Source organism: Echinops telfairi, unplaced genomic scaffold, assembly GCF_000313985.2.
Source record: "Echinops telfairi isolate 266 unplaced genomic scaffold, ASM31398v2 ScPeMD7_7427;HRSCAF=8465, whole genome shotgun sequence".
Classification (NCBI taxonomy): Eukaryota; Metazoa; Chordata; class Mammalia; order Afrosoricida; family Tenrecidae; genus Echinops; species Echinops telfairi.
This window is the reverse complement of record NW_022111327.1, coordinates 8,506,962-8,530,197: the sequence shown is the minus strand read 5'-3', so window position 1 is coordinate 8,530,197 and position 23,236 is coordinate 8,506,962. Positions and strand designations below refer to the sequence as shown.

The 23,236-nt window shown below is 46.1% G+C and overlaps 1 protein-coding gene across 1 annotated transcript; it reads left to right on the top strand.

Annotated features, from left to right (window-relative positions):
• The first annotated feature begins 728 nt into the window (after positions 1-728).
• Positions 729-22,759, top strand: CAPN6 (calpain 6). Its single transcript, XM_045298570.1, has 13 exons — positions 729-812; positions 7,726-7,910; positions 14,979-15,110; positions 16,212-16,420; positions 16,857-17,049; positions 17,551-17,744; positions 17,996-18,073; positions 18,179-18,365; positions 18,902-19,024; positions 19,226-19,428; positions 19,965-20,086; positions 20,424-20,560; positions 21,095-22,759. The coding sequence occupies exons 2-13, from the start codon at positions 7,746-7,748 to the stop codon at positions 21,275-21,277; spliced, it is 1,926 nt and encodes a 641-aa protein (XP_045154505.1). The 5' UTR covers positions 729-812; positions 7,726-7,745; the 3' UTR covers positions 21,278-22,759.
• The last annotated feature ends 477 nt before the right edge of the window (positions 22,760-23,236 follow it).

Below are 23,236 nucleotides of genomic sequence, written 5' to 3'. Positions count from 1 at the left end.
CCCCCCAGTCCCTGGTTGGCCTTGCAGAGCAAACATGGCTATTTGCTCTGCTTTGCACTTAACACCGTCAAGAATCCCCACAACCTCCTTGCTAGAAATTAGGCTTCTCCTGGCTGCCACAGAAATAAATTCCATGCACTTTTCTCAGCAGCGGTTCCTTAGCCAGATATAACCTGCTAACTTCACGCAGTGACCTTTTCTTCCCTGCCCCTCATTAGCTCCTCTTTCATTCGCTCCACCGTAGGCAGAGCTGTGTGCACAGCGGCCATGTCTGCAGCCTAGCCCAAGAGAACTTTGCTAGCACGTTGAGATTTTCTCTCTCTCTCTGCTGCCTCTCTTGAGTAATGTTCACATCTGCACTGTGAGCTCAGAGACAGACCAGCCCCCAGGCTAGAAGACCCTCTCCTTGCAACTCTTACTTCACTTTAGAACAGGGCAAAAGAGGGGAAAAAAGCTTTCAAATGTGGTTTCCTGGGCTTTTCAATTTGCTGGTGGGTGGGTCTGGGGTGGGCATCCCGTCTGCACATCTGGCAGAAGCGCCTTCCAGCTTTTCCTCACGACTCAGGGTCAGGATCTGAGTGCGGGGCGGGACAAAGGCTCCTGAAGTTGCGGCAGGCACCTCCCCCTGTGAGCGGAGATTGGTACCGCCCAAATAGTTTTCAGGTTAAGAAAGCCTGAATCTTTGTTCAGCAGCAGTTGCTGGCGGGTCTTGGTGAGGGTTACCTGGCCAAGAGAAGCAGTAACAGCAGCGGCGGCAGCAGCGGCAGCGGCAGCGGCAGCGGCAGCAGCGAGGCAGCTCCTCAATAGGTCAGGTAAGTAGACGAGGCAGCCCCCAAACTTTTCCTCAAGTTTTCTTTGCTGGCTCACCAAGAAGGTGAAGAAACTCGAATGTTCCAGTTACTCAAACGCTCCAGCTAGCGGGACTTGGATGCTTTCTCTCGATCGAATGTATGTACGTGAAAGCACAGGGGAAATTTCAAGAATCCAAGTCCGGGGGGACGGTTTGTCCAGCCTCGAGGTTTGGGGGTTGTAGGTTCGGTTGTGGTGGGGGTTGTTTCGTTTTGCGGGGTTTGGTCATCGGGTTAGATTTGTTTCTTTTCTCTTTTCATTTTCGACTCGAAATACCTGGTAAGTGAAGAGCACCCCAGAGGAGCCGGGGCAGCGCCCGCCGAAGACTCAGGGGCTTCAGTCCCGTTCCCGCTCTCCCGCAGTTGTGGACAAATGACCGAAACCAGGGCCAAATCATCGAACCCCCCTGTGTCCGTCGCCCCAGTACCCCTGCGAGAGCGGCAGTGGCGGCTGCGCCCCGCCCCCCGTGCCCCGGGCTCCTGCTCCGCACAAATAGGGGAGGGGTAACAGGTTGCCCTTGGTTCTTTCCTTTTTGCCCCTAGACAGGTTTTCTCCTGGGATCCTCCCTGGGTTGAAACTTTGCTTTGCTGCTGGGGCAGCGGGCTAACGGGCTTGTTGCTGGACCCGCACTGTCGGGCGGCGGGGATAGAAAACAAGGGAATTGGGACTCTGAAAGTGGATGAAAAGTGCCTGAGAAATTTCAACACATTCTTGCTGTCCTAAAAGCCACTGGGGTTGGTAATTCTGGTTGTAGGCGATTTGCCCAATGTCACATATGCTCATCTTTGTGGTGAAATTAACATTGCAGGGTGCCTGGTGGAGCCCGCGCTAACTTCTAGAGAGCTTGTAGGACAGTCCTCGGAAGCGGTACCTCTTTCCAGGAACAACTGGTGGGGTCTTTTCTGCCTGGGAGCCCCTGGGAGGGTTCGAACAGCAGACCTTTCTGTTGGTGAGCAGCCAGTCACTTAATTCCACAAAGGGCTGCCTGTGGGGACCGATATTTCTTTGGCAGGTTTTTTTTTTAACTTGTCCCCAGCCGCATACTTTGGATTTGAATAACCTCCTTTATTTGTTCTTAGAGTTCCCAGCAGGCTAAGAAAAATACAAGCCCCCCACACACCAAAAAAAAAAAAAACCACCCTTAAGAACCTAAGCACTTGAGTGGTCTAGAAGAGGTTAAAAAGCCGACTGTCCTTATCCTTGAGAGTTTTCCATTCCTAAATCAAAAGCAGGAAAACAAGCCCTTTTGTGACACCCACCCCCAAACAGTGTTTCTTTGATTAGCCTTGATTTGAACTCATCTCACCTTCTGACAGCTTGTGATTTAAAAACTCAAACGCCTAAGTGCATGCTTGTAGGAAGAGGGCACCGAGGTTTTGTTTTGTTTTTTAACCAACACCGTGTTGCAACCGTGTGTGTTCATGCCCACCCCCACCCCCGCCCCTCCTCCCTGTGTAAAAATTGTAGTGAAAAGAGGCGATCTGACTTATAGCAGAGTGTCAGCTCAGTAGCCCTGGAACCTCAGCCAAATTCCTTTACGTCTCTGCAAAATAGTGAAGTTGGGCGAAGTGATTTCAAAGTGTTCTTGTAGCCTAACCGTCTATGAAAATGAGGCTGTAAAATAAGACTCATATGATAAGCGCATCCAGCCAAAGCGGGGAGGGGGGTAGCGGAGAGGAGAATCGGGTAAAGAGCACCACCACCACGTTGGCAAAGGAGAAATGGAACAGGGAGGGGTTATGAGAGAGGACCCCTAGTGGCGCACGAGTTCCGCACTCAGCTGCTAACCAAAAGGTTGGCGATTCAAACCCACCCAACAGCTTGGCCCCTGCGCTCTGAAAAGATTGGGGACCCTTACAAACAACAGAGATTGGTGGAAGGGCCATTAGTATTTGCTGTTAAATGTTGGTGTGTCTTTTTTGAGATCATTGACATGGTTTCCACAAAGGACGGAAGAGATATTTACTGAATTTACTAAATGCCAAGAAAACAGCATTTCCTAATAGTCTTGCTCCAAAATGCCTTTGTTGGTAACAGGTTGGAAAAAAATTACACTCACAGATTTCACTCCATTCGCTTTTCCCAATAACACTGTGAGGTAGCCAAGGAAGTCACCCTACTTCCCATGTGCTTCTGAGGAAATGGAGATGTTAGCAACACAAAATGGTGGCGTCGGGGACTTGATCCTCCATCTCCGCTCTGTGTTCTATTTGTGTTTCTCAATTGCTTGTTGGGGTTTTTTAGTTTGTTTGTCTGATTGTTGATTTGCTTGGGTTTTCATATAGAATTCTTCAGCAGTGGAATTAAAGAAAATTAGATGGGGGGGGGTGCGCGCTGGTTGTGGCCATTTTTGTCTTTGAATGTCCTTGAAAAGAACCCTCTCTGAGCTCAGGAGGAAAATCCCATATAAGGCCAAAGGTGAGATCTGGAAGGGTTTTTGTGGTTCCTTTCAGAGACTCTGAACAGCCCTATGTCCCCTGGTAGATGGGTGACATGTAAGATACGGCTCTGCTTGTGTAGATACGGAAACACTGTTCCCTGTGTGGAATATTGATGCTAAATTCTTCAAGCTCCATTTCTCACCCCACCCCACCCTCAGGTGTGGGGATAGGGAAGCAGTTTGTGCTACATTGACAGTGTTGGGTCAATGTGCTCATCCAACTAAAATCGCCTTCATCTCGGAGTCTACTCCAAGCCTTTAACAAGGGGGGGGGGGGCTGAGGGAAGGGAGAAACAATGGCTCCAGAGCCATGCTCCCTCCTTCCTCCTCCAGAAACTCCTTAGTGTCCCCTCCCACTCTCCCCACAGACGGGATTTTCTTTATCAGATCAGGTTGCATTTTTTTTTTTGGTGTGCGTGTTTTAAGTGCAAAAGCTGGTTTCTACCCTAAGGCTGACCGTAGGGCTAAAGAAGCCAGTGATTTTTCTCTGAAGAATTTGCCTAGATCTCCCCAAGTTTTACAATCCAGGAAGCAGCAAAAGCTTCTCACCCCTAATGGCAGCCTTGCTTCCTGACATGGCAGGCTCCCTCATTTTCCCTTGGCAATTCCCAACTTGCCCAACTCTGGACCTGCCCTTTCCCTTTCCCAGGTCTATGTGACCTTCTTCCGGAATTTTTCCAGGCAGTTGAGCTCCAGTTGAAATGATGCTGCCCAAGGCAGTGTTCACCCCCAGGGTCTGCCTCAGCTAACCACGTAGGCCACAAGCTATGGCTGAGGGGCATAAGACCTAGTCTTTAAACTTACATCTTCCCCCCTTCCTCTCACTGCTGAGTGCAGTAGGACGGTGAAGAAGGGGCCTTCACTTCTCCGTATGCTCTGACCAGGTGAGTTGTTCATGACGTGCCCAACTTATAAATTCCTCAGTTTCCAAGGGTTTTCTGAGAGCTAACCAATGAGCCCTCCGACACCATGGGTCTACATTCTTCCACGGCCATCAAGCCATTGAAAAATCCTTTCAATGCCAACCGGTAGAACATCCTAGGCAGAATGCCTCCGAGGTGTGTGTAGTGTTTACTTTGGAGGGTTTTCCTCATTTGAGTTTAAACAAAAATTCCTTCTTTAAGAAGGAAGTGGCCAAAAGGAGAACTCCGGTAGGATAGACAGCACCCCCAAACCGGCAAACTCTAGGTGTGAGTTTGCTCTGCCAGTATCTACATACCCTTCTCTGATCTGCCAAGTCTGCAGATATAAAATGAAGGACAGAGAGTAGCTACTGAGGACGACTGCCGGGAGAGAACGTGTTCAAAAGCAAAGTGTCCTGTTGGGGGCTACTGAGTCAAATTCCAACTTATGGAAACCCTACACAATGGAGTAGAACTGCCCCACAGGGGATCAGATTACTCAATCTTTTGTGCAGCAGAGTGGCTTGTGGGTTTAAATGGCCACCCTTTGAGTAGCAACTGAGCGCTTAACCAAAACATTAATCTTTTACAAAAGCCATCCATCAATGTAACAACTATTCCTGAACAATGGTCTGTGTGCTTGGCTCTATGCCAGGTAGTCAGAGGGAGAAAAACTGAAGATGGACGGCTTCCAGTGGAATTCTGACATTCTTGTTCAAAATACTATTCACTTACCGTTTCCTTGGGTAAGCAGATGCTTACTTCAAGGTTGGCAGTTCCAAAATGGGGCTGTCTGTTCTGGGAAAGATTTACAGCCTCAGAAACCCACAAGGGCTTGTACCCTCATGAAAGCATCTCAATGTTCAGGTTGATAGCATCCTATTCTCGATTTATTATTTCTGAAAGAATCTCCTTGGAACATACAGGTTTTTAAACTCAAATCTGTTTTCCTTTTCAATTGGTGTCTTTTCTGCCTGTTGACAAGCCCTCTTTATAACAGGGATTTCCTCTGCAGACTCCTGTCTGCTGTTTGACTGAGTCCCAGAGAGGCTGCTGGGGGTAGCAGGCCCTTTCAAGGACAGGAAATGCCCATTTAGCCAGAAGAGGCAGAAACTAGGAGATTCTGGCAAAGTCAATGTGCTAATTGTCTCAGACTGTCCCTCATTACAGCCCCCAGTCTCCAGCAATCCAAGACTTCTAGGAAATGCTCCAGCTGCCGTAATGTTTGTTAGAAACTTGAACATCAAGGAATATTGGGGTTCAGTGAAAGGAGCCTGGGCCACCAATCGGGTCCTGGGGTCCTGGTCATGCTCATCTGCCAACCAAAAGGTTGCCGGGTCGAACCCACCTAGTGGCTCCATGGGAGAACAACCTAGCAATCTGCTCCCATAAAGAGTATAGCTTTGAAAACCCTATGAGGCAGTTCTACTCTGTCACAAGTGGTACTGGGAGTTGCAGTTAACCCGATGGCAGCTAACAACAACAACCAGATGCTTTCAAAGACAGTGAAATACACTTGAATATTTAAACCGTCGGAGTAGTTCTGAAGTCAATGACTGAAGGAATATGGGTTGTTTTGTCGTGCCCCACAACCCTCACTTTGAAAAGCAACTATCAATAAATAAGGCTAGAGTCAGACCAGAGATTCAGGACAAGAGTAAGTTGGTTAACATAGATTGTTAAATTGCAAATAACACCGAATTAAAATAGCTCATGATGTTCCAATGTGGACATCCCTTGGCCCATAAAACATTTCAATGTAATATACTGAAAGGGAATGAAATGAGCTAATAGAGAGGTCTGATGAATAATTCACCTTATATGAAATAGTGACTGCCTCTTTATTAGATCTCTGCTCTTTCCGCTGGCCGTGCACTTGGTTTGCTGACACAGATAATCAGCCTTTCATGTGCTAATTTCGTCAAGTTCTTCTTGTCATTTTTAATCTCATGCAGTTTTGAGCAGATACTCTGCAATATTGAGTCAAAATTGTTGTTTCAACAGAAACATATGATCTTCCTGGCCTGGGACTATAAATACATTTGTGCCTAAAGTATGTTTGTTAAATCATTGATGGCATGAAAATGTCACAGGTCCCTCTTCTTTACTATTGATTGTCAAGAGGAGATCATTAAAATCATTACACATCTACCTTTGTGATTCAAGCAAAAGGCATTGAAAAGCCACGTATCACCCCAAAGCTATTTAAAATCAAAGTTGCCTTTCAAAATGTCCTTATAGAAAAAACAATTGTTCCAAGTGTTTGCGTGTGGGACACTGATAAAATTTGCTGAAGAGCCACTATATTCTCTGTTTAACCATGTGAGACTTTCATTTTCTCTCGCTTTTTTAAATTAAAAAAATTAAGATAATATTATTGGGGGCTCTTACAGGTCTTATAACAATCCATACAACAATTGTATCAAGCATATTTGTACATATGTTGCCATCACTAGTTTCTAAACACTTACTTTCTATTGGAGCCCTTGGTATCAGCTCCTCTTTTCTCTCTCGCTTTTAAGAAAAGAAAGCAATAGTGTATTGCCATCGGACAAAACTCCATCGTCCACCAAATTAATATAATTGAATTGCAGAGCCTGCTTTTCCTTGTGGGCAAATGGTTGGACATTAGACTTTGAAGAAGAAAGACTCATACAATCTTTCTTTCTTTCCTTGTTTTTGGGGGCCATCTGCTGAACTGCGCTTCATCCATTAGCCTTTACGGCCGATCACACAAAGATGCAAAGCTCTTTGAATGATGAAGGAGAAGGAATTGTGTTAAAGGGTTGTAGGGTTTTTTTTTTCTTAAAGCTTTTTAATTATTATTATTGAAAGGGATTGCTTTCCCCCTCATGTACAAAGTGTGTGGACTTCCAGAACACCAATCTATTCTGGATAGAGTAAAGTGATTTTCCTCTTTATCTTCAAATTTTGCATTGTTCTGTGTATACCTTGACCTCCCGACACCCTGCCCGTCAGTGTTAAATGGAAGAGTGCCTTTTAAATTACAAGGACTCTGTTTACTAGCAAGCTGCACATTTCAAAAATTTTTTTCCCATTGAGATGATGCAGGCATCGTGAGTTACATGTTGGGCTGCTAACCACAAGGTTAGCAGTTTGAAAGCATTAGTGGCTTCTTGGGAGAAAGATGAAATGTCCTACTCCTGTAAGGAGTTACCGTCTCAGAAGCCCGCAGGGGCAGTTCTACTCTGTCCTGTGGGGTAGCTAGGAATTAGGAGCTGTGAGTTGGAGATGTTTTTCAAACATGACCTTCGTGGTAGATGTGAAGAAATTGAGGCACTCCAAAAAGGTGCAAGTCATCTTGTAAGGAATTAGTTGCAGAGCCCAGAATTTTCTACCCCGGAGAATGGGTTATAAAATAATGGGGTATTTTAACTTTAAAATCAAGTTAAAGAGCCCATCTTTAGAAAGATGTTACTAGAATGACTGACATTTGTCGAATCACTGGTCATCCTGATAAAATCATAGCATGTCTTCTTCCAATAAAACAACTTTTTCACACCCCCCCCTCAGTCTAGGCATACCTGGATACGATGGGTCCTCCGATGAAGCTCTTCAAGCACCAGAACTACAAGGCCTTGAAGCAGGCGTGCCTGCGGGATGGCAGACTCTTCTGTGACTCCACCTTTCTGCCTGAGGATGACTCTCTTTTCTTCAATCGACTGCTTCCTGGGAAGGTGGTGTGGAAACGTCCCCAGGTAACTTTCCACGTTCGATTTCCCTGTTGAGCCCCTCATCAGAACTCTACTTGTCCTGCTGTTTCACTTCTTGGTGTCTCGACCACTGTGGGAGACAACTGTACCGGGAGAGTTTCATGCAGGGGGGGCTCCACAGCTGGGCTCTGGCTTGAGGAGTTATCCATTTGAGTCAAAATTGAGCAGATTGAGTAATGAAAATAGACTACCGCCACGACCACCAGCACACAAAAAGAAGTAAAGGAAGATAGATCATACTTGTTTTCTTTTGGTGATTCACTCGCATAAATAAGGCAACTTGAAGAGCAACAGTTGAAGAGTTGCCTATCAGAGCAATGCCAAGATCATCTCAGACCAGTGAGGAAAAACTCCCAAAAGAGTGAGGCTTGGAGCACAAATGAAATGGACTCCACAGACACAAGGTGGAGTTTGCATTATGGGAGTGGAATGTCTTTGCTGTTCTTTGTATACCTGTGTCCTCCCAGCACGGCCCAAGTGCAGTTCAAGCAGAATGCAGTTAGTTACTTTAGGTCTCGCTAAAGATGATAACTTAGAAAACCCTACTCTACCCCATAGGGTGGGAGAAAGAAGGGGCTTTCTACTCCCGCAAAGAGTACAGTCTTGGAAACGCACGGGGGCAGTTCTACCCTGTCCTATAGGATTGCTACGTGTTGGAATCCACGCTACAGCTTCCAACGACAGCAACATTATGAAACGTCCTCACACCCCCAGCTACAGGCTCGCCTTTCCCAATGACAAACAGCACTCTACTTGCAGTCCCACAGTTTCTGCTCCTAAATGGAGGTTCAAAGCTATTTAAGTGGGTTACCACCAGGGGGTGCCAGGGTACTTCTGTCTTCTATGCCAAAGCCTGAACCTCAAGTATGTCCCTTACAGAACGATCGCCATTGAGATAATTAATCTTGGGGAAGTCCTCTCCATCATAAGGACAATTCTTCTCCTCCTGCCTTTCCTGTGGCTTCAATTGGTGATATCCCTGGAGCTCACTTTTGCTGACCTGCAATAAAAATCTGGGAAACATGAGCAGAATTCATTAGCCACTAATCGAGTGTGCAGATTGGCTAAGGCTTTTTTCCCTTCTTATCAGAAATCCACTGAGCAAATAAAGATTTGTTGCCTTTGTGCCACTCTTATGAATAAATGGGTGATGATAATGAAGGGTGATCAGGTTCTTGGATATGAAGGACAGGTCAACAGGGCAAAAGTAGCTAAAGGGGAGGCAGGAATTAAGGGAGTTTTTAGGGGGGAAAGACTTGAACATATGTATAGACTAGGGAGTAGCCAGTAAAGAAGAAGAGGTTGAATACACAGGAGGGGGCGGGGTTGAGAGAGTGAGGTCCAGGAGGAGATGAGATGCTGTGGGCGGCAAAATTGCAAGCCAACACGAAGCCATTCTCCAGATGCGAGCCAAGCCAACAGTGCATCCTGTACTGGCCAATCTTTAGACACATCCTTCCCCGTCTGTCTTGGCTCAAGCCTTTGTCCTTTGCCTTCACCTTCCAAACTATGTGGACTGGATCTTAGATGGATGAGCGGGAAAGGAAAAACTTAATAACCATGGCAATCGTCCATTTTGTCTCAGGAAAACAGTCCACCCTCCAGGGTGAGGGAGTGTCCGAAAGAGGGTGGACGGGCCTCCCTCCCTCACTGTCATTGAATCCATTTGGACTCATAGGGACCCTCTGGGATCAGGGATGGAGAGTCTGCCTTTGCTGCCTGCCTACTCAGGCCAAGCTTCTGAGACGTTGTCTATGCATTATTTCATCTCACCCTTTTTGGTGAGAACTTAGCAAATTATTATTTTAAAACTGACGTTGATCACAATTATTTTGAGCCCATGGTTGCCTCCCAGGCCACACACCTCTTCCCTCTATCATGTTGCCATTTCTGGGAGAAGGAGATGTTGGCATCACTATGTGTGGCTACAATATATAGCTTCCTCTGCAACCAGGTTCAGGTTTTGCCTCACTGAGCTGCACATCCATTAATTGACTGATTGTATTCCTTTTGCGAACATCCTGTAAGCTTCGTCTTAGGAAGCCAAAAGGGAGTGTCTAAAGAAATATTTATTGAGAGCTTGGTCTATGCCAAGGTGCCCTGGTTGCATCATAGGTTAAGGGTTTGGCGACTAACCACAAGGTCTGCCGTTCAAACCCACCAGTTGCACTAAGGGAGGAAGATGAGATTGTCTTCCTCCTTAAAGATTTATAGTCTTGGAAACCTTATGGATCAGCTCTGCTCTTCTATAGGGTCACTATAAGTCGGAATTGATTCAACCACAGTGAGTACTCTATGCAAGCCTCTGTGCCAGATACAGACAGACCTGTAACACTTAGAGCCCTGTGGTGAGGCCCTCCCATTCTAGTTGGAGATATTCATATTGAGCTTTCAAGAGCTCCATAATAAATTAATGCCAGATTAAAAAGAAGTGCTATTTTCAGCATACAGACAGTACATTTTGTAGGGTTTTCAAGAAGGAAAGATGCATGTGGATTGGAGTGGTCGGGGAAGGGGCCTCTTGTGGAGAGCAAGAGGGGGCGAAATCTAAGGTTCTGGACCACCAGCTGAGCCTCCTCAACAAACCGTGGATGTCTTTCCAGCCAGAGCGGAGGCCAAGGCTGTGGTCAAAAACCACGTCAAAGTTCTCTGGCCTTCCGTCAGGAAAGCTGAGAGACAGTGTGGGCCTCTGAATTGGCTCAGGAAGACTAGCTGGGTCTTGGGCTTCGTTAGTCTCATTGGCAGGCCTGCGATTCTACTTTTCAGGGAAGATCCCAGACATCCTGCCCCCTCAGTATGCCACGGAGTCTCACCCTCAACCAGGCCTGTTAGCGGAAGTCTCCACAAGCAAAGAAGCACCATTAAACCTGGTGTTTGCTGGCCGTTTCCCCTCCCATGTTGAAAAGCTTTTGCCTTTTAGAACATTTTGCTCCTCCCCAAATGAAACCATGCCCATCAGCAGTCACATACCACTCTCCCTACCTTCAGTCCTTCCAACCACCAATTGGCTTCCTATCGATGAGTTTGCCTAGTCTGGATTTTGCCTATACATGTAATTATCCAACATGTGGCCTTTTGTGATGGGCTTCTTTCCTTTAGCATAATGTTTTCAAAGGACATCCATGTCACAGCATGTATCAGTGTGTATTGTTTTACTGGTGAATTGTATGCCAGTGCATCAATATATGAATTCTCACCTAACCAAGCAGTTTGGGCTTTACACCTGGAGTCTCCTGGCAGAAGTCTGAAGCTTCCAAGGAGAGGAAAAGTACGTAGTCACTTGAATGTCTAGGTTGGGAGTGGAAATCGGGTTGAAGAGAGCCAATGGATCTTATTCCCCAGCTTCATACTAAGCTTTCCTTGGGGAGCTTAGGAAGGAAGAAAGTCTTTTCTTGATGATAAGAAAAAGGGAAATTCCCCATCTGGGAAAATGGAGTCTATAGGAGGCTGGTTGAACACTGGTACCTGACACCCACCCCCACCTCCAAGTTCATTTTTAAATGCTCCATTTGGTGATGATTCAGTTTTGTAAAGATGAGGCCATCATCACTTGGGCTAACTATCACAAAACCCTCTGGTCACAGATGACAGTTTTGTGCACATTTGGGGCTGGACCTTCTAAGAACGCTGGACTGAGTCATAATGCACCCACTGCAGGACTGTCCTCATTGGTGGGTGGCCACACTCCCAGGTCCTCCAGAGTGCTAGACTGCACATGGTCCTTTTGAAAGTGCCCCCAATCCTTTTGCTTGCTGCTTTCTGTGTGGCTTTTCTGTTTTCTTTTACCTTGGCTCGTGAGGTTTAGCCTCAAAGAACTCTGGTTAGGCAAAGTAGGTGAAGCCATCGAGAGGGTTCCTTCACAGCCCAGTGAAGAGAACCTGCTTCCTAGAAAAGCTGCTTTGCTTTGCTCATCAAAGGCTTTGGCTTAGGATAAAGGCTGGGGGGTGGGGACAGGATGGACCGTTCCTGGCTCTGCTCTTGGTGCTCAACTTCTTAGTTGTGTGCTCCCCAAGAAATGATTTCTCCTTGACAAACAGCCCAGTTCAAGGATAAATTCGACTTTGCCAACACAGCTGGTAGCCATTAGGGGCTCAGCATCTCCCCTCCCTCCCCAAGCCACCCAAATATGTGAATCTGTGAGCTGTGACCTCTTCCCCACCCTCACTCCAGCAGAGCTCCCACTGAAATGTCCCATCTGGCTCTGAGGCTCCGCTTTGAGTAACAGAAATATTGTTCCAGCCTGGCTGCCTTATCCCCAAGAGGAGGACACCCAGTGTGTCCGGAACTAGGGGAAAGTCACTGAGAACATCCCTTTTATTCTTTCCAAAATGTGTCACTGAAAAGTCCATTGGGCTGTTCGGTTTTCATTGATTCCTTACCCTTTACACTTTCTACCCTTTACACTTTCTACCTCCTTGGCTGCTTTCTGCTCTTCTCATGCCTTTATTGATTCAGGGAGTAGACGATGTAGTTTAATAAGGGCTTGTCTCCCATAGTTCACATGATGGAGTGGATATCTCTTTAGTGAATAAAAACTGAGAAGATTACAACCGCGTAAAGATAGTTAGGGGAGAGGGGTAAACTAGCAGATGGCTTAAGTACGCATTCTAGACAGGTGGAGAGCTCTTAGGGGACTGTTAAAGTAAAGCAGCATGAAACACTGAGAGAGAGGGCAACATCTCCTTCCTTGGAGAGCATCGTGATGTGTGCAGTGGTCATGGATAAGCCTAAAGACTGAAGGGGGTGGAGCAGATGGGGTCCTGAGGTGTCTTGAGCTCTATAAGGTCCTGCAGAATCTAACATTTGAGTGTTAGATCTCCAACTAACGAGTTAGGAGACCAAAGGTAAGTTACCTATCCTCTCTGAGCCTGCATGTCTTCATCTGGAAAACGCACTTTCTCATACATAATCGCCTAGGATTCCTTCTAGCTTTGACATTCTTAGCACCGAATTGGTGACAATTGAAACTCAGTGTTAAGAAGCCACTGTCTATAAGGAGTGAGGGATTAAAATGAGATTGTATGCAAATGTATAGTCTCCCCCTGCCCTCCGCCCCCCAGATACAAACACACCTGTACACACATAACAAAATCATATCCAGCTGAGGGCCACAGGAGAATAAAATGTAGTTCCTGGATTTGAATTTTTTAAAAATATCTTTTTGCTCATTTATGTGAACTTTTATGTCTTGAATAGAAGCTGGCATGCATGCCCAAGTGTTGGCTAAGCCTAGGTCCCTGCTGGGAAATTAAAACCTTGTAGAAAATACAAGACACTGCATTGTAACCCCAACCACTAATAACTTTACATAAAACCAGCAAATAATGTACCTCCATCATCTAAAAGCCAAATTTTTAACATATCCAATGTCTGCTTTATTGTTTTTCCATGCTTGGAAATGATGCTATGCATCATCCAGGTCCAAGAAATTACCATATAGCCTTACATCTTGTTCTCAGTAGAATGGTAACACGCTGGCCTAGGGAGGACAAATGGTGCTTAGGATCTTAGAAAGGGCAAAGGAACCACGAGAAGAGCAAGAATATCAGAATTGAACACACCCAGCTCAACCTGTTTATGTTCCGTAAGTACGTTAAAAAGCCATTCATTCTCAGCCCTTAAAAGGATTTACCGTTTTCTCCTAAGACACAATGTAGCAATGAGACACCAGACATTCAGCTTAATTTTTTAAAAAAAAAAGAGCAGAAAAGCCAAAGCTGACAATTCACCTAACCAAGGCCTTTTGGCAGAGGTATGTCCAATTAATCTCCAGTCTGGACTTGTCCCTGCCCCGAATGCCTATTCCTTTCCAAAGTTATTTTGGCTTTTAAAGACTACGTGGAATGTTTCATTCTGTAGACCAAGACCCTTCACCAAAGAGAATTATCTTTGTTAAAAAGGAAAGAGATATTTGAGAAACAGGAAAATATAGCTGTCTTGATTTAGCAATTTCTCAAAAGGAGATATGTCTAGATTTTCTTTCCATTTGAGAATAGGATTTATTTCTTCTGAGTAAGCAGAATGTCAAGGTATTGGCCAAAAGCTGCCTCCATAAGATTTTCTCCATCAACTCAAGACTTCATTGTTGTTCCCTGCCTTTGAAGTCTGCAAGTACTAATAGTCTGAGTCACACAATCCTGTCTCAATTAGATGGTGCCATGTATACTGCTATGTCTAGGCCCATGCATGTCTCTGTTAATGCCTTCATCTCTCTCTTTTGTCCAATGGTCTAACCCTACTCATCCTTAAAGCTTTAACTCAAGTGTCACCACAACTGTGGAACCTATTCTGATTACCTTGCAAATCTGGCTCCATTGTGCCCTCATCATAGTGTATGGGAGTTGTGTTATCGAGTCTCCTCTCCCTACCCATGGTGGGAATGGCACAGTGAAAGAACACACACATAAACGCCCCACATAAAAACTCTCTGCCCAGACCCCCTGCACCATGCCTGTAGTGCTCCTGTGAGTTTTCTATTATCATCTACCATTAATGATTCCACCTATATTTAACTAAAGATTTGAAAGTGCCTGGTTGCCATGGAGATCACTGTTGCCTTTGCTTTCTGTTAGACATGGGATTCATGTATAAGGTTTCCTTTTACATTTTCCTAGTGGGGCAAAGCATTAATGCTCCCCTCCATCAGGTATTAGCCTTTAGATTCAATCACCCAAGCACAGGTACTCCAGAAAAATCTCATTCTGATCAAAGAGGGGGCTGGGGGTGGGGAGAACATGGCGGTCAGGGTCCTCTACTTTAAAATTCTTCCAAACCTGAATGGTAGCTACACTTAAGGGTCCTCACCAGCAATTCTCAATCAATCATGCTGTATCCCCTCAACAACCTGGTTCCAAACTACTTCTCCTGACATTTCCCTTGCCATCGCCTCACATAACCCATTTCCTCACAACTTCCTAAAATCTTCCTTTATTCCATTTTAATTCTAGTCCTCTTTAAACACTATGTCTTCTGTGAAGCCTTAGCGGACTATATCAGCCTTCAGTGACTTTTAAGACACTCTTACCAGACTCTGATGAGCAATTGTATCTACAGGACATCTGCGATGATCCCCGTCTGATTGTGGGTAACATCAGCAACCATCAGCTGACCCAAGGAAGACTGGGGCACAAGCCAATGATCTCTGCATTTTCCTGTTTGGCCGTTCAGGAGATGCACTGGACAAAGGTATTATCCCTCCTGTGGAGTTCACTTGGCTTACATCCTTTTGTCTTCATTAATCACTTTGGGGGAAAAAACTGCTCCTAGAGGGTTTAATTTCTGAAGACAGAGGCATGACCTAGGGGACGTCATCTCCCATTTTATTATGGGAACTTTCACAACCACAAAAGTGTCCAAAGGAATTTACTGAGAAGACTCATATACCCCCTGGATTCTACCAGGAATCGTTTACTTTATTTGCTTTGCCACATATATTATTTCATCTTTTCTTTTTAAGAAATTTTTTTGACAGATTTGGTTTTCCATAAAACATTGTGCAGGGTGTATGGAGTCCCCCCTATCCCACATCCCTGACCCCTCCACTCTACGTTTCCATTAAGAACAGCTTGCATTCGTGGGGTACATGTGTTACAATTGATGAACCAACAGTAATAGATTATTATCAACTAGAGTCCATCATTAACACCAGAGTGCAATCTTTGCATTTGACAGATGTATGGATGTTGAATGACTAATATCATGTGTTCAGCATTTCGGTTTCATATAAACCAGTTTCAATCTCCTAGCAATGTTTTGTGCTTCATTTCCATTGATCTTTTATGGACTCAATATTTCTGCATAATATTACTCTTTCTACTTCCTGGGGCATGACATTGATAGGGGCCAGGAAGTCACTTAGCGTATGTCTTAAATGATTGTACGAAGAATACATGAATTCTTTAAAAACTTGGAGCACGGTAGTCCTTATATCTTGATTTGTCTGGCCTTGGAAAATGCCTTATTTAATGGTTACACATATGGCATGACCATCGAGTTGCTATATTGTATGTTGAAACGATTAACTCCTGGCCGGCTGTCTTCAGACATGCTCTGTACTCCTGTGTGCATTCAGAGCAGGCACGGTAATAGCATCCTTAACAAAACAAAATTAGGGATGCCCATGGCATAGACAAAAAAACCCTACCTGGACCTTCCCAAAGTGGTCACACACCAGGTATATCTGGCGTGTTTCCTGCTGCCACGTGGATTTGACAGACGCTTAACTGTATCAATACCTGGATATGATTTAGTGAATAACATTTGATGAAACATTCATTGCTTTCCCAGACAATCCCCAATGCGAAGGATCAAGAATGGGACCCTCGAAAACCAAATAAATATGCTGGAATATTTCGCTTCCGTTTCTGGCATTTTGGAGAATGGACCGAGGTGGTGATTGATGATCTGCTGCCCACCATCAATGGAGATCTTGTCTTCTCTTTCTCCACCTCCATGAATGAGTTTTGGAACGCTCTCCTGGAAAAGGCTTATGCAAAGTAAGGAGGGAGGATGAGTATTAGGCCATGGTCAGGGCACACCCATCCTTAGGAGCGCATTCTTTCCTAGCTCAGACCTTGAGTCCAAGGACTGGCTGTCGGGAAAAGGAGCCATAGGGGGATTTCATTCAAACCCCACCTTCTCCTACAGGCCCCTTCCCACAGCTCATCTGCAAATCACACGGCATTGCAGTGTCAAATGTGGTCCTAATCTAATATCTACTGGTAGAAAGGAGGTTTTTTTGTCCTGCCCTGTCCTGAATCGACAGAGTTTAAGCTAGAGTTCTCTGATATAATCCCGACCACTTCCATTCTCTATCTAGCGAAAATCCAGCTGGTAAAGGCTGGGGAAGCACTGCTCTAGTTCTTGGGAACATCGTGTCCCTGACCTGGACAATTCCTTTTGGGAAGATAACCTTGCATTTTTGTCTCCCAGGCTGCTGGGCTGCTATGAGGCCATAGACAGCTTGACCACCACTGATATCATTGCGGACTTCACCGGCACGTTGGCTGAAACTGTTGACATGTATAAGGGACGATACACTCAGCTTGTGGAGGAGAAGTACAAGCTGTTCAAAGAATTGTACAAGACATTTACCAAAGGAGGGCTTATTTGCTGCACCATTGAGGTTTGTGTTCTTCCAGAAATACCCATTCTCTGCACACTCCAATCAGGCCCTGGCAGATTTTACTAGAACTCGTAGCTTTATCCCGAAAGTCGAAGGAACAGCATTACATCTGGGGGCTGGGGGTGTGGGCAATGTGCCATCCTAGCTGATGGTGAATAGGCCTTCCCCTTGATTCCTCCTGCCTCTGATCCAAGTTCAAGTCACAGCTGCTCCCCCAAGGAATGAATGAACCATAACAAATTCCAGTGACATTTGTATCAACGTACAAATGGAGCTCCATTTGGAATTCGGCTGATGGAAGTAAGATTCCTAGTGTGGATTCTTCATGGTTTTCTTTGCTTCTCTTCTGTGTGTCCACTTACTTACAGGATTGCATTTTCCTCTGCACAGGGAAGATTAACATTAACCATGCTGGGGCAAGTCAAACACAGAAGAGGGAGAGGGAGGCTCTGAGTGGCCCCAGTCCTGGGCCCTTATGTAGGATGCTTTCTTTGCCCGTAGGCTCCCACTCAGGAGGAACAGGAAGTGGAAACTGACTGGGGTCTGTTGAAGGGCCATACCTACATCATGACTGATATTCGGAAGCTCCGTCTGGGAGACAGACTGTTGGAGGTCTTCAGTACTGAGAAGCTGTACATGATTCGCCTGAGGAATCCTTTGGGAAGACAGGAGTGGAGTGGCCCTTGGAGTGAAATGTAAGTAGCATTCTACGTCACCAGCTTCCCCCCCCCCTCCAAGCCCCGTGCCCTCCCGAGTCCCTCCCTCCAGAGAGCGCGAGGGGTTTTTCAATGCTCAGAGACCCCAGTGGGCTCTTGCCAGGTACCACGTCAAAAGTGAGATAAAGCGGGCCCAATCCTCATGAATGGGTTGCCTTGGACGCCATGTTGACTGTGGAAAGTCAGCGAAAGCACAGCAGCTCAACCCATTGCTCTTTGTTTTACTTTAGTTCTGAAGAATGGCAGCAGCTGACTTCTACGGATCGCAAGACCCTGGGACTTATCATGTCTGATGATGGAGAATTCTGGTGAGCAGAGGCCTTCTGCGCGGTGGCTATTGGGGTTTCTACGTGGAACGACAGGACTAGGTATGGATGATCATCTGTGTTCTCCCCATGCTCTTTCCCGTTCAGGATAAGCCTGGAGGACTTTTGCCGCAACTTTCATGAGCTGAATGTCTGCCGCAATGTGAGCAACCCGACTTTTGGCCGAAAGCAGCTAGAATCCGTGGTGGGATGCTGGACCGTGGATGATGAACCCCTGATGAACCGCTCTGGGGGATGCTACAACAACCGGGATACCTTCCTGCAGAATCCCCAGGTTTGAGCCCTTTTTTGTTTCTCGGCTTCTGAGTTCTTCAGGAACTAAGAAACCATGTCCCACGTTGGCCCTCTTTGGCAAATTCCACTAAGGGTGCCCAGTGCTGCCACACTGCATACAGACTTCTAGTCTCTTCCACTGTGAGAAGAATACATTTTCATTTGGTAAAGCCAGCCACCTGCTTCTGACTTCAGTCATATTTTGAAGACACATCTCGAAAACATGAGGTGATGACAAGAAAATCAGATCACACCAGGAAGTTACTGAAACAAAATATATACCCTCTTCAGGATGGAAGCTCTAGATATGAAATCACACACACACACACACACACCCTGCAACCCCAAACATAATGAATGCCAGAGGGAGAAGCAAGTGTCATGATCGGCACTTAGTGAGGCAGTGAACAAGGCAAGTCTTCTTGTCTGGTCCAGAGCAGAGACTAGAAAAATCAGCCAGGTCTCTGTGGTTCCCAGAGTAGTTCTCTTCCCTGGAATCCCAGCTGACTCAGAGTTTCCATGACTTCTTTCCCTTAGTACATCTTCACCGTGCCTGAGGACGGGCCCAAGGTCATCATGTCTCTGCAGCAAAAGGACCTGCGCGCTTACCGCCGAATGGGAAGACCTGACAATTACATCATCGGCTTTGAGCTCTTCAAGGTAAGGATGAGCACTGGGTCCAGAGAGAAGGATGGCAAACAGGCAACACCAGGAAAATCAAGGTCTTAGAGGAATATTATAAAGAGGGTTGTGGAGAAAGAAATCAGAGGGCCTGGGATCTTCCACCATAAACCATCAAAAAACAAACTAAAACTTTTTGATTTGAACTGTATGGAGGATTTCATCCTATCTCATTTCCAGGTGGAGGTGAACCGCAAATTCCGTCTCCACAACCACTACATCCAGGAGCGTGCTGGGACGTCCACCTATATTGACACCCGCACCGTGTTTCTGAGCAAGTACCTGAAGAAGGGCAACTATGTGCTTGTCCCCACCATGTTCCAGCATGGCCGCACCAGCGAGTTTCTCCTGAGAATCTACTCGGAAGTGCCTGTGAAGCTCAGGTGATTGGCTCGGCCCCGCAAGCCCCTACCCTCTGCTCTGCTCAGCCTCTAATTCTCACTCTCTGACCTTGCTTCCCCTGCAGACACCCAATGGGGTCATTGGTTCTTGTCAGACGTAACTATTTCTCTAAGTGAGATCCAGGGACATTCCTTACTTGAGCTCTGAACTGTCAGAAAAGCAGAGCAGGCCTATCACTCAAGCTCTTTCGCTTGAGTTTACCCTCTGTTCTCTGGCTAACGCACCATTTTCGGAAACAGCTGGCACTCCTCGCTGTCACTAGGTTGCGAGGACTAGGTCACTTTCTGCCCCACCCCACCCCACGCCCACCCCCATCCTTTTCTGCTGGTCCTTCTGAAAGCAAAAAAAAAAAAAAAAGGTAAAGAGAACCTAATCAGTAACCACAGGGCATGTCTCGGGAGGAATCCACTAGGGCAGTCCCCAGCTTCCGTTCTCAGCGACAGTGGCGGCTTTGGCAGACCTAGCTCTTCATCAGGCATTCGTCACCAGAGAATTTGTCTTCTTTTGGATGTTCCAGGGAACTGACTATGGACATGCCCAAGATGTCCTGCTGGAACCTGGCTCGTGGTTACCCGAAGGTGATCACTCAAATCACTGTGCAGAGTGCTGAGTGTCTGGAGAAGAAGTATGCCAACGAAAGTAAGAACTGCGGGGGAGTCTGGGAAAGCCAAATGCAGTTTCCTTTTTTGTGTGTATGACTCAAAGAGAGGGTAACAAATGACTCTATGTGATGGTATTTCAGTCTAGGGCAGTAAGGATGGCGGTTAACCGTGGCAGAGAAGGGAGTGTATAGTTGAGCCTACCTAATATCCCTCCTTATGGTGTGGAAAAGGAAAGAGATGTAGCCCTAGATTTTTTGGTGCTTAGGGTGTTCTTCTGAAAGTCCCACAATAGACTTACTGAGATAGCCTTTTGCATGTCTGGAAAGGGAACTTTAATCGTCACTGTGTTGAAGCCCAATATGACTTTGTTTCAGCTGTCAACCCCTATGTGATCATCAAGTGTGGGAAGGAGGAAGTCCGTTCCCCTGTCCAAAAGAATACTGTCCATCCCATTTTTGACACCCAGGCCATTTTCTACAGGCGTACCACTGACATCCCTATCATCATCCAGGTGAGACTACAAAAAGGGGACCCTCAAGGCCAGTTGACTAAAGTATCCCCAGGATCTCACTGAGGACTACAGTGCAGAGCAAGGATTATCTTCCTGTTTTGTTTGTTTCTTTGTTTGTTTGTTTGCACTCAGAGCCATTTGCCATAAGGCACAGGCACTGACTTCCTTAATCTTCACCATAAATGTGCTCTTCTCCCTTGCCTTGTGAAACCCAAATGCTCATGGTTACACACTTATACACACATATCCTAAAATCGTATGAGGGCAAATGCATGCCAATACAGATGCCACTTATGCCGCTAGGTCAGGATGGATTACTGCAGTCTGGCAGTTATTTTCATTGTTCTCCTGCTTTTGTTTAATCTATATTCTTTGAAGAGCCCTGCTCTCAGGCAAAGGCATCAGCAAAACAAGATAGTCTCTTGACTTTTAAACAGATCTTTCCATGCTCAGCATGAGATCCTCGATGAGGCTGGGCAAAGGCCCATCTCACAAAAGGTTGCTCATCCCCATTGTCTTGCCTTGTCTCCCCAGGTGTGGAACAAACGAAGATTCTTTGATCAGTTCTTGGGCCAGGTGACTCTGGATGCTGACCCCGATGACTCCCGTGATATGAAGTCTCTGTACCTGCGTGAGAAAGGGGGGCCAAATGCCAAAGTCAAGCAAGGCCACATCACCTTCAAAGTGATTTCTAGCGAAGATCTCACCTCAATCTAAATTCACCATCCTAGAGAATCCCGACTGGGCCCTGAGTTCCTGACAGGGACCAAGTCGTATCTCAGATTTACAATCTATAGAATGAAAGAAATTCACAAATATTAACCTTATCTCTCTTATGATTAGCCCTCCCACCAAACCCCCAAACCCCCATACCTCCTGATCCCAGTAGCATCAGTAGCTACATAACCTATATACCTCCAGCAGCTGGTCAGGGGGGAGGTGACAGTTCTATCTGGAGATCAAAACACCAAGCAAAAGATCCCTGGCACTTCCAGGGGTCAGATTCTAGCAGGACAATAACAAGGGCTTGGGCACCCTGTAGATGTTTTTGCTGCATCCACATGACCATTGTATTATCCTGTAGGGCATGATGAGGAAGGAGGAGTGATCAAGGCCAAGCAGGTCTAGCCTGACATCTCAGCTCCTGATTGAACACCTCAGACTTCCCAGCAGCCTGCCTACGAGTAGCCAGAGCCTGCTTCTAAGTACCCAACCCTTGCCACTACACAATCTTGACCACCACCAGTATCACCACCTTCAGAAAGTGTAGTCCTGTTTTAACCCAAGTCACCCCCACCCCACAATAGGTTGTACCTTCATGTTGAGGAAGCTTCTTAGGTGCTTAGTCAAGAGCTGAAGTTCGATGAAAGATTCGAGTTTGCAGCCAGTATGCTTGGGCCTTAGCTCAAGTTCATTGGAAGCCAGCTGTGTGCCATAAGAAGGGGGGAAAATGAAAGAAACTACAGTGAGAGACAAAGCCTCGGTCTCCCTCTCACCCACCCACACACACCTACACTCAAGCGTGCGCACAGGGGCGTGCATGAACTACCATTCAGCTAGTCAGTAGGCAACAGGAAGGAAGAGGGAGTGTCATATGCTGAAGGCATGAGAGAATCCATCTGGAGAGGGAGAGCATGGCCCCTGACTGCAATGTGAAACCTCCTGCTGCTGCTGCTAGGTTTACAAACGAGCCTGTTGCCGTGTGCCACCGAAGAGCATTGGTACTGAAGGCCCAGTTGGGGGCTTGAGACTTTGTGTCCCAGCCCAGGCCCCTCAGGTTTTTCCCTCTGCTGGGAAGTTTCACTTCCCAGGGGCGGGGGGGGGGTTGTTTGCCCTCTTGTTTTTCAGAATTTTGTTCTATAGAGTCAGTGAAGCTGAAATGTTCTTCCCTCAGTCCTTCATCTGTCAGCATTCTACCCCTCCTAGGCCCAGCACGAATGCCACCTCCTCCATGAAGCTGTTACTAATCAAACCCCAATCCCCGGTTTTTCAACCAACATTTTATTCAACGCTTCAGCCATGATAACAAAAAAAAAAGTAGTTATAGCATTTAGTCTAGCTTGCTGTGCATTCACTTTAAAAAATGAATTCTAGTTTGTTAAGCTCACTCATTTCTTGCTATGCTTTTTAAAAACTCTGTAACTACTATGAAGATTCACACTGCCTTACATAATTTCAATAAAGTTCAAATACAACCAATCACCCTGTCTCGACTTGAACTGATGACACAGGAGAGATGACCAGTGTGGTGATCTGTTCAGGAGTGGGGAATGGTGTGAAACCTGAGCCCAGGCACAGGTCCAAGGGACTCAGAGGCCTTGATTGTCTTCTGATAGTACTCTTTTTTGTGAGTGTCGCGGGGTTGTTGGGAATGTATAAATGGATTCTCTTCGATTCTCTACTTAGAAGAAGCTTCTGACCTTAGTGTTTGAGAACCCACAATTTTGAAACCTTGTGGGATTGGACTCAAGGCCAGAAGTACATTGGCCAAATCTTTCAAGGTCAGACTTCCCAGTAGGAGAAACACCAACTCCTCCCTTCCATTAACTCCCTTAGACTCAACTGGACATAAACTCTATTTGCCTATTTTAGGAAAAAAAAAACTTTTGTCTTGCTTAACTGAATGAATATGGCTAGAAGTACAGAGATCCAGAATTTAGTCCTGCCTCTGCTTCA

Bases quoted from the DNA above. Each gene is read 5' to 3' on its own strand.
- CAPN6 (XM_045298570.1), top strand. From the start codon at position 7,746: ATGGGTCCTCCGATGAAGCTCTTCAAGCACCAGAACTACAAGGCCTTG. The intron at 16,421-16,856 runs GTAAGGAGGGAG...TTTGTCTCCCAG, and splicing joins CTGGAAAAGGCTTATGCAAA to GCTGCTGGGCTGCTATGAGG. The intron at 18,074-18,178 runs GTGAGCAGAGGC...TTTCCCGTTCAG, and splicing joins TCTGATGATGGAGAATTCTG to GATAAGCCTGGAGGACTTTT.